Source organism: Octopus sinensis, linkage group LG28 (assembly GCF_006345805.1).
Source record: "Octopus sinensis linkage group LG28, ASM634580v1, whole genome shotgun sequence".
Taxonomy (NCBI): domain Eukaryota; kingdom Metazoa; phylum Mollusca; class Cephalopoda; order Octopoda; family Octopodidae; genus Octopus; species Octopus sinensis.
In genome coordinates, this window is record NC_043024.1 from 15,967,888 (window position 1) to 15,979,803 (window position 11,916).

General features: G+C 39.3%; 1 protein-coding gene across 1 annotated transcript in view; it reads left to right on the forward strand.

Moving 5' to 3' along the window:
* Positions 1–11,916, forward strand: part of LOC115225878 (glutamate--cysteine ligase catalytic subunit-like) — a 43,249-nt gene that overhangs the window by 8,994 nt on the left and 22,339 nt on the right. Inside the window, exons 3-7 of the mRNA XM_029796870.2 lie at positions 3,532–3,638; positions 5,073–5,180; positions 6,230–6,295; positions 7,334–7,450; positions 10,065–10,123. Coding sequence (XP_029652730.2) covers positions 3,532–3,638; positions 5,073–5,180; positions 6,230–6,295; positions 7,334–7,450; positions 10,065–10,123 — 457 coding nt within the window. The remainder of the gene's footprint in view (positions 1–3,531; positions 3,639–5,072; positions 5,181–6,229; positions 6,296–7,333; positions 7,451–10,064; positions 10,124–11,916) is intronic.

Genomic DNA, 11,916 nt, shown 5'->3' on the forward strand with positions numbered 1-11,916 from the left:
TGTCTTCTGCCCCTATCAAATGGGAGGGCCACCGACAAAATTGACCATTCCAGCCTATAGCTTAAGTTCGCATCCTTCAGTCGCCATATTAGCTTACTGAGTCCCGTGGTCTGGCGCTTGTTCACGTCCCGAAAAGTTGCGTAATGGTTGGAGACACGCAAAGACAATCTTGAGGATGATGCCCCTACATAAGTGAAGGCATCTGAGTCCGTGTAAACCTTGCATTGGTAGACGGCGTTTTTGATCTTGGAGTTCGCCGACGTGAATCTTAATCTGCTAGGATTGGTTTCTGAAATTAGAACTGCGTTCCTGTCACTATATTCGTTCCGAGACCTGCAGCCGCTTACTACTCTATTTTCCACTACGTCACTATTAACTATAGGAATAACCCCTGATTCTCCACTATCTATCAGAGTGCTGTCATTGCTACTGCCCGTGGTACTGCTATTGCGGGAAATGATGCTGGGGATGCTAATGGGGCTCTCTACCCTACTCCCATTGTTACCGTCAACCACAACACCCCTATTTATAACTATACCCCTAGTGGGTACTCCCTGGCTGGAGCTGAGATTATGTGTCACTGTACTGGCTCTCATATCATTATTACTACTATAATTATTCCTACTGAGCATTAAACCGGGAGCGGAAGAGGCTGTGCCTCCGGAAAAAGGTGATAGGGTCTTAGTAAGTAGCCTATTATTATGGGAGGCGATTATCTGGGCGAGGTTTTTAGTGTTGGAGAAAGCTATCCTAACTTTATGTGAGTTAACCGTGGAGTAATATTTGGAATTTCTGGGGAAGTTATTGGCGATGGCTTGTCTAAACATGAGGGGGAGGTTAGTTCTAATCTGCTTACCAAAGGGGATTACAAACCATATATGCTTATTCCTATCAGTGTGATGGGTCGGGACGCCAGCTCTCGCATTCGGGTGGGTGATTCTCGGATGAATAACGGGTCTTGGGTTAGTGTAAGACCTCCCGGACCGATAATTATCCTTGTTCGCTAAAGTAAATGCGGGAGCGACTACCCCGGCATCCGCCGCGCTCCCGTCCTTACTTAAAATGTTAATGTTATTATATACGGCCCTATCCTGATGACCGAATGATGGCATCGGAAGGGCGGATCAATATAAATTACCTTCTGCCTATAACCGGCCTTGGATAGTGCGGCGTTATAAAATTCCGCTTTCTGCATAAAAATATCGGCACTGGCGGACAAGCCAGACAATCTTAGAGAGATGTTTTTAACCAAATTGTCTGTTACGGTTTTGGCATGATTTGAGAAGACACTGACATACTTCAAATTAGTGGAAGGCTTATGGTAAGGGCAGTATGAGTCGCTATTAAGGTTAAGTGTAACGTCTAGGAAATTAGCCTTGGTGAGTTCATTATCAAAAACTATACTCATGCCCATTCTATTAAAAAACCTAGCTAACCTGCTCTTAGTTTTCTGCACTATTCTGTTCGTGGTGTTTTGCAGGTAAAACAGACAATCGTCACGATACAGGCCGCCCGCGATCTCCGGGAATTGATCGGACAATTCGTAGAGAATATATATTCCGACCAAATCGGCTATCTGCGCACTATCCGAACTACCCATAGGCACATCAATTCATTGGAGTATCTTTACGGATCCACAACTTATTATCAAACTTAATAAACGATTCCTGGCAACTAAAATGATATCTATCTCTTCTCTGTGAGGCCAGCCTTGTTGTGAGCATGCCAGAGGGCCTTATTTAGCACACTAGGGTTAATCGAGGGGTAGAAGCTGGCGATATCAAACTGAATGAACTAGTACGGTTCTTATTGGGGATGGAAGAGAACCACTTCACTACCTGCGAGGAGTTGGCCCAGAGGCTGAGCTTCAGCTTGTTTACTAAACTAGGGATATATTTATCTAAAATGTACTTACTGATTATCCCGATATCAGATCTAGCAGGGCATATGAGTCTTAGCGCTGGGTTGGTGTGGAAGTTAGGTTTATGGTCCTTCACTATAAATCTGGGTTGCTTGGGGCTAAGCGGCTGAGTTCTCATTTGAATTCGGTGTTTAAATATTATATCCTTAATTTCCAAGTTTACCTTCCTCAGGGTACTCCAATTGGTTTTTCTATAATTTTTCTTGATCTCTTTACCGAGTAAATCTAGGTACTGCTTAATGGGCATCTTGTATGTGTTCCTGGTCTTGTCGGACTGGACCAGGACTCCGTCCGTTCTATTAATGTCCTTGGTAATTTTATCTAGGTATCTGAGGTGGGCATTTCTCCTGGGTGACTTCCTGAACTTAATCTTTCTAACTATGTCCCACAAGTCGTCCTCAAACTTCTTCAGTCTTGGGTTCGGTGGCGGCGTATCCAATGTTTTAAAAAGCCGGCCGTATTCGGACGATGCTGTTGTCCGGTTCGATTTTAGATCTTCGTTCTCGTGGAAGAAAATGAGCCATCTTATCCGGTTTATGAATGCGTTGGTTTTACAAACCAACTCCTTAAGGAAGGCATCCTTTGGTGGTATAGGAATATCCTTAAGGACGCATCAATCTCGAACAACTCCATTATTGGCATCGGTTAAAGTAGCAGTTTCTTGACGAAGCGGTATGTATTATGTGAAATAGAAAGATGAATAATCTTGTAGTAGATTAATCAAAAGTTTAACCGATACCTTAGTAGCAAAAATCACAGCAGTAAACAGCACGGTTGGAGGTACAACCATCTGGCGTTGCAACCGTGCGTTGGTGCGGATAATTGAAATTAAAACATTATTGGTGAATTGAAGAAATGGAGCTGAACGCAGATTGAACAGAAATCGTTTTATTTCATTCTACACGTGTTTCGAAAGGCACAAATTCCCAAAATCCGATTGAATAATGGGACCATATTGTGTCTTTCTCTTCAGGAAGAAAAAAGGAAATCCGTTGGAAAAAACAAAAACAGAACAGAGGCGGAACAAAAAACAAATCGAACTGTGCTCCTAAGAGCCCATGGCGAAACTGTTTATCAGTGTATGTTGAGAACCGGTGGCTGAGAACACGTGTAGAATGAAATAAAACGATTTCTGTTCAATCTGCGTTCAGCTCCATTTCTTCAATTCACCAATAATGTTTTATATATATATATATATACAAATTGAGATAGGGGTTGTAAATGCAACCCTCTATGGGATAACGTATATCCAATATACTACTAGTGAAGTACCCAACAAAGTTAATACATAAATGTTAATGATTGCGATGCAATCAATTCATTTACTGTATTATATGGGCAAAGGTAAAATGACTTACCACAAATTACGAATACAAGATAAGAAAATGGAGAAATACATCTAAATCAAATATCAATTACCAGATAATACTCAATCACATACTTTATTAAACCACCACATAAGAGACTTCTGCTTTTTATGTTTAACCCTACAGTCTCTTATGTGGTGGTTTAATAAAGTATGTGATTGAGTTTTATCTGGTAATTGATATTTGATTTAGATGTGTTTCTCCATTTTCTTATCTTGAAATTTCTCTGTGATTTCTTTTCAGACTGAATATTCTTTAATACGGTTTGACCACGAAGAACGAGTTGTCCAGTTACCTTTGACTTCCACGTCTTTCTTTGAATCCCCTCAAGTACAAGCATTAGAATCAAGGTGAGTGTCATTATCTGTATCAAATGTGAAATGGTCTTTCATAAACCCAACATATGTACAGTTCTATATTTAAGAAATGAGGAATTATGTACATTATATACATTCGACGGATATTTGTCCTCATCTTGTTTGTTGTTAACGTTTCGACTTCTTTAGGTGTCTTGGGGAAATTTCGAACCTGGTTCTCATTCCTACCGTATTTTTCGAAGTTATTATTATTATTATTGTTCAGGTCACTGCTTGGAATCGAACTCGGAATCTTGGGGTTAATAGCCTGCGCTCTTAACTACTACGCCATATGCCCGTGGCCATATGGCTACCTATTGGAATCGTTTAGCATCGCTCGTTCGATCCGTCAAAGATGTCCTCTCTCACCTCTTCTGTACGTACTGGTTCCCGAGCCATTGCTGCGGTTACCTGTATATTTCCAGGGGCATCCCGCGTGATCTAGGATGTGAAAGGTTCGTGTCGGCTTACGGGGACGACGTCACCATAATAGTGTCGGACATCTGAGAAATCAAAATGGTCGGCACTGCTCCAAGGGAGTACGAAGCGGTGGCCGGAGAAAAAAAATCACCCAGGGCAAGTCGGTGGGTCTGCAGCTCCGCACCTCGAGAGGAAGGTCCATGCCAACCGGCAGCGTTGTAGGGCGCTGGACAGAAGGACCGGTTAAATCGCTCGGGGTCTGGTTTGGTCCCGGTAGCACTGCCAGGCTAGGGATTTCTGAAAGTTATCCATAGGCCCGGGCCTGAAAGTTCTCCGGAAAACATCTGTCTTTACGTTCTGAGTTCAAACTCCGCCAAGGTTGACTTTGTCTTTTATCCTTCCAGGGTCAATGAAATAACTACCAGTTGAACTCTGGGGTTGATGAATCCGACTTGCACCCTTCCCCGAACCTGATGGCTTTGTGCCAAACTTTGAAAGCGGTGTTGTTGACGTTGTAGCGATGGCTCATAAGTGGAAGCTGCTGCATTTCGTGTTCTGCTGCCGAGTATCCTCTCTGGTGTGTTATCCAGTTCTTACTCTCCCAGTATAGGGTGATCGATAGGATCCAAACCTGGGCAGAATAGTATGAAAGACAGATTGTTGTCCACACAGCTTGTCCCAGTCTCCGGGAGGACAAGCTGCACGGTTATACACAACATCGAACTGCTTCAGCGGCTCCGACTCCGACCAACCCAACATTAGGATGATAAGTCAGAAACTGTCATTCTTGCATATTTTGGACGAGTGTTTAACTTTTGGGAAACATTCGTTGAGGAATGACGACGTCATTTGAAGATTTTTTTCCAACACAAGCAAACAGAATCAGCTCTCCCATGTATGGGTTTCTAAATTTAATATTATTCATAATTGTATTTTTATTGATTGAACAAATTTCTGATAACTAGTTTGGTAAACATAATCTCATTTTTTAATACCGAAATATCAAAGTCTATGGACCCCAGAATATGCCGAATTTATGATGGAAGGCAAACCCAGAAATCCATTTGGTACTGCCATCACCGATTTGAATCGTACAGAAGAACATTTTATAGAAAGGTAACCATAATACTTTGAATTTGCTTTACTTTTTTTTTATCTTTTACTTGTTTCAGTCATTTGACTGCGGCCATGCTGGGCCACCACCTTGAAAGGTTTTAGTCGAACAAATCGATCCCAAGACTCTTTTGGGTATGAGCTTATCTCCTAAGATTTTGTTTAAACTAGAGGCACAACTAAAAGATTCTTAATATTTCTCTGTAACCATGCAGTTGAGGAAAGTGTTTATTGACTAAACTTAGATCTTACCGACACAAATTTTTACGTTCAGGGAGGAGGGTTGAACCACAAAACATTGCGGTAACGTTTGCTCTTGATTGGGGTTTGAGTTGGGTGTATAACTAATCTTATCCTTAGATCTATTCGCTGCCAGTTTCTTGTACTACGGAACCACGGCGTCGAAATTCTCTTTACTCGATGTGTGCCTGTGCGTGTGGCTTACGCACACGCACGCACGCACACACACACACATACACACACACACACACACATACACACACACCTCTACACAGTTTCCGTCAATTTAGTTTTCACTAAGAATGCGTTGGTGAAGCCGAGGTTATAGCAGGAAATACCTAAAGTTCCATGTAGTAATATCAAACTTGGACCCACGTAATTTTGAAACGAATTTCTTAACCATAAAGCCATGGTTTAACTCAGTGGACCTCAACCGGGGTCCATCTAATATTTAATAAAAATACTTAAAGATTTTTTTATAGCATTGAATAACTATGAGGGTCTAGGAGAGTAAAAGAGGTTCTTGGGGGGTAAAAAACGGTTGAGAACCACTGGTTTAAGCCAAATTCAGACCCCTCCAGCCACTGATGTATATGAAATATACAGGATGGTCATAGTTGGAACGTTATTGATCACAAGTCTGCTCTTCAACTAAGCAACAACCACAATATACTAATTTTTTTCCTGTTCTAAAATTTTATTTCCTTATTTTTTATTGCTTTTTGTTGTTACTTCCTACGTATAATGTATGAAATGTCTTTTGTCCAGTTTCGTGATGCTAACATCAAGAATCCATTTTGTTTATATTTTAGACGCAAAGCGATCAAGCAATTCTTGGGCCCAAATGAAAGTTTAGTGTCTTTGACAGCTTTTCCCAGGTGTGTGAAATCTTGGAACTAATGTTTATTGGTTCCATTTTGTTAAATTTTTGGTTTTGAATGTAAATATTTTTGTGCTTTTATGGCAATATTTATGAGCTTTCAGAATCGTTAGCATATCGGAAAAAATGCTTAGCAACATTTCTACCGGCTTTTTTTCCGTTCACATCTTGCTGAAGTAAATTTTGCTTTTCCTACCTCCTCCTTGAGGTCGATAAATTAAAGTACCAGTAAAATAATGGGTTCAATGTAATCTACTAAACCTCTCCACTTAAAATTATCGGACAAATTTAGAAACATTGGGGGTTTTTTCAGATTTAATTTCCCTACGTTTTTATATGAATGTATTTGTGGGGGTTTTTTCTGTAAATATTTAAGATTTTACGGTAATGGGTCTCAATTAAATAATTATGTCTTTAAGTAAATATTTAGTATTTTTGTTACCTATGTTTTTTATGTGAATATTTGAGTGATTTTTATTTCAATGTGTGTGTGTGTGTGTAAAATATAGTTCGTTGGTTTGTGTCAAACGAATGACAGAGGAATGCTCAATATTTGTTTTAAAGAACTATGACTTTTATTGAAACTGAAACTTGGCGTTTCTCTCACGACTCTAACTTCATGCCACTGCGTTCTCGCCTAAAGATCGCAGTCGCGTGAAACTTGACTGACAGTTTCAATAAAAGATACATATGAAATAGTGTCCAGTAGAGCTGTTGCAAAAGTTTGCCTCCTTGGCATAGCCAGAATTACCAGAATAGTACCAGATAGTTGAAGAGAACAAGTTGCACGGTACTTAAGGCTATAGGCGGCAAACCCGCTACTCATGCAAGATTTCAGGAGTTCCAACAAACCCTAAATTAAAAGAAATAATAATGTATTTTATTTGGCATTATAGTGGATGGGTGATGGTGGTGTTACGTAGACAGGTTACAAAACCGTCTGGTGTTTTACAAAGAAATCGGATAAAGGAAAGGGGGAAAATGACATTAATTATAAATGCATTTCATTAGTTACAACTTTGTTTTTCAATTTCAGGTTGGGCTGTCCTAATTTCAGTTTCCCTTCCTATGAGGTAAACAAGCATCCAACAGAACTTTACAAATCTGTTTTCGTACCAGATGAAGCACTGTCTTCCCGGCTTCCTTTATTTCTGTGAGTCATTGTTCTTCTTTTTGCAATTCATTAGCGCTTTCTTATGTTAAGGTGTATTAGATGGTTCAATCTCCACTAAGCTGAAAAGCCACAATCTGTGCAGACTTTTAGACTAGCACCGGGCTAATTAGGCCTGTGGCCCCAAACTAAACAGAGCTAAATAGCATAACTACAATACGTCTGTAATGACTATGTGCCTCAGTGGTGTTTGATCAGAGGTTAAGGATGGATGAGAATTAATTCTGTAATGCAATCATTCTATTGTTCCAGTCCCAAGTTGAATTCCAACTGTTGGCCAATTTGTCCCAGAGATCTTATCTCGACGTAAAATTAACGAAGCGAATGTCATTTATCTCCCCTTGATCTCTGACGTCATCTGACAAACACCAAATAGGATGGCGTAAATCAACTAGGCTAGAAATAGCAACCCAAATGCTTTTAAATCAGATCCCAATGCTGGATGTTCAAGAACCAAATGAAGGACAGGTTTTTCTTCCCGGGATCATTCTTATTCCAAAAATATATAATATAATCTATGTAGAGCGAACGTAGACCGAGATACAGGAGTTCTGTCGTGTATTTGTGTGTGTGTGTGTGTGTGTGTGTGTGTGTGTGTGAATGTCCTCCAGCACTGCTTGGCAACCGGTGTCGGTGTGTTTATGACCCCCGAAACTTATCGGTTCTGTATAAGAATAAGTACGATAGGATAAGTACCAGGCTCAGAAAAACGTACAGGGTTCCATTCATTCGACTGAAATTTCTTCAAGGCTGTGCCCCAGCATGGCCGCAGTCTAATGACTGAAACAAATAAATGTAAAAGATATGTATATATATTTTTTTATTCTTTTACCTTTAGTCGAACAAATCGACCCTACAACTTATTCTTTGTAAGCCTAGTACTTATTCTGCCGGTGACTTTTGCTGAACCGCTTGGTTATAGGAACGTAACCACACCAACATCGGTTGTCAAGTGACAGTAGAGAAACACACAAACACATACACACGCACACACATATATATATATATATATATATATATATATATATATATACACGATGGGCTTCTTTCGGTTTCCGTCTACCAAATCCACTCACAAGGCTTTGATCGGCCCGAGACTAAAGTAGAAGACACTTGCCCAAGGTGCCACGCAGTGGGACTGAACCCGGAACCATGTGGTTCGTAAGCAAGCTACTTACCATTCTGCCACTCCTGCACCTTTTCACTTCACTTGTTTCAGTCATTGGACTTTGGCCATGCTGGGGCATCGCCTTGAAGTTTTCTCCATTCAAATGAATCGGCTCTAGTACTTTATTTAAGCCTGGTTCGCTTTGTCAAACCGCTAAGTTACGAGGTCATAAGCAAACCAACACTGGTTGTCAAGGGGTGGTGATGGACAACTACACACACACACACACACGTTTCCTTTCAATTTCCTTATACGAAACCCAGGGCACTAATAAAAGACACTTGCCCAAGGTGCCACACAACAGGAACTGAACCCAGAACCATAAGGTTGGGAAGCGACTTTTTACTATAAAATCAAGTCGTCTGACCCTATAAACTCTGAGTATAAGACACCTGTTGAGTACTGTAGTGAACTGTAGTCGTCTAAGCTTTGTATTTGAGAATATCCGAACTATTTCTTTTATATATTAGCAAGATCAAAGATTAAGGAATCTTGTCTTGTATCATTGAAAGAAGGGAAGTTTCAGGGTGGCGTTGGCATCAAGATTTTTCGGCTTAAATCCAAGCAATATGCTGTGTTTACGGAGAGAAAATATTGAAAAACATCAAAACGTCAGAGTGACAAATAAACGAGGGCAGTGTGAGGTGATCATGAGATGTGCTAAAAATAGCAGCTAAATACACATAAAAAAAAAACGCAATTTTTATTTTTATTTTATTTGTTTGCTTTTTTGTTTCGGTTTTGCATAGTTGTATGATTTCATGTGTGTAGAACACAAATTGGCGAAAAGTTTTCTAAAAATATGTTATGAGGGGGTTTATGCTGTGCATCAAGTATCAGGTTGTCCGGAAAGTTCTTGCCAATTTATAGCAGCTTACCTTTCGACTTATTTTAGAACATAGTTGAGTCCATAATATAGGACTTCACCTCCATTTAGAGCACAGTTTAAGCTATTTTTTCGTGGAAGAAGGTTTATGTTACTATAACCTGTGTTAATTCTGTAACCCTTTAAAATGGAAGATAAGAAAGTTCATTTTCGGCACTTGATGCTTTGGGAACCATGTTCCTTCGGATTTCCACTTATTCAGGTCTCTGCAGAATAGTCTTAACAGTAAAAATTTCAATTCCTTGGATGACGTAAAAAGATACCTTGATGAATTCTTTGCCATGAAACCACCTCAATTCTGGGAAGAGGGTGTTTTCAAGTTAAAGGAAAGATGGGGACGTATTGTGCAACAAAATGGTTCATATTTGGTTGATTAAAAATGTAACGGCAAGTATTTATTGACCCTTTTCCTTTCCTTTAAAAATCGGCACAATCTTTCCGGACAACCCAATAGAATTCCTCCAATATGATTATGCATAAACTACAATCGTTAAAACAGTCAAATCCTCAGGAATAAACTGTTTTGAATTTTCCTTTTCAAGAAACATAAGGGAAAATTTCACGACCAGAAAGGAAGAAAGAATTTCTATCAATGTGCCAAGTAAGTATATCAGCTATCAAATCTTTTATCTTGTTTTAGTCATTAGATCGCGACCATGCCCGTCTTATATATGTACATATATATATACAAGTGTGTGTGTGTGTGTGTGTGTGTGTGTGTGTGTGTGTGTATGTGTGTGTGTGTCTTCATGTCCCTATTTGTCCCTACAACCGTTCGGCAAAAGAAACCGATAGAATAAGTACTAAGCATTAAAAAAAAAGTCATGGAGTCGATTTGTTCGATCAAAACCCTTCAAGGCGGTGCTCCAGCATGGCCTCAGTCAAATAACCGAAACAAATCAAAAATAAAAAAAGATAAATATTAAACATTTTTCTAAACTTATTTCTTTATTGCTCAGAGGGGGCTAAATATAGAGGGGACAAACAAGGACAGACAAAGGGATTAAGTCGATTGCATAGACCCCAGTGCGTAACTGGTACTTAATTTATCGATCCCGAAAGGATGAAGGGCAAAGTCGACCTCGGCGGAATTTGAACTCAGAACGTAGCGGCAGACGAAATACCGTTAAGCATTTCGCCCGGCGTGCTAACGTTTCTGCCACCATTTTTCTAAACTAAAACAATGAAAGTCAACAATGAAAAACATTAGTAATTAAAGTGAATGGTTAGCATTTCTCTACCTTGTATTTAAACATTTCGGGGTTAGGACCCCTTCTTCAAGAAATCTTCAGAGAAATTAGCTCACAGTACCATTTCTCTAAAGATTTCCTGAAGAAGGAGTCCTAACCCCGAGATACTGAAATACAACAAAAGAGTACAATCCATGGAACTATGTCATAACTTGCATTCTTTTGGCTTTAAAAAATAAACACACACACACACATGCACGCGTACAGGGTTGGCCAAAAGTCACCTGACAGTAAATCAAAACCATTTAATCCCAAGATTTGTGAGGGCGCGTGGCTTAGTGGTTAGGGCATTCGGCTCATGATCGTAAGGTTGTGAGTTCGATTCCCGGCGACGCGTTGTGTCCTTGAGCAAGACACTTTATTTCACGTTGCTCCAGTCCACTCAGCTGGCAAAAATGAGTTGTACTTGTATTTCAAAGGGTCAGCCTTGTCACTCTCTGTGTCACGCTGATTATCCCCGAGAACTACGTTAAGGGTACACGTGTCTGTGGAATGCTCAGCCATTTGCACGTTAATTTCACGAGCAAGCTGTTCCGTTGATCGTATCAGCTGCGACCCTCGTCGTCGTAACCGGCGGAGTCTTTTTTTTTTAATCCCAAGATTTATATATATTTAACAACTGAAGGAATTTAATAAAAGCATCTTAATATGAAAACTCATAAAAAATTGTTCAAATTGAAGTCCTTCTTGAGCGACACATTTTTCCATCCGAGTTAATACAGAATTACAGATAGTATTTGTGGCATATTCGCCATTACCTTCTGCGGGAGCCGGGTGGCCCTTAAGTGTTTCTCTCTTAAACACACACTTTCTGAGAGTCGAACCCGCCATCCCTCGACCGCGAGTTCGCTACTCTAACCACTAGGCCATGTGCCTCCATGTATTTGTATAGCCTATAATATATGTATATAAATATATATATATATATATATCTAATATATATATATATATATTATAAAATATATATATATATATATATATACATATATATATATATATACATATATATATATATAATACATATATATATACATATACAATATATTAATATATATATATATATACATATATATATATATATACATATATATATATATATACATATATATATATATACATATATATATATATATATACATATATA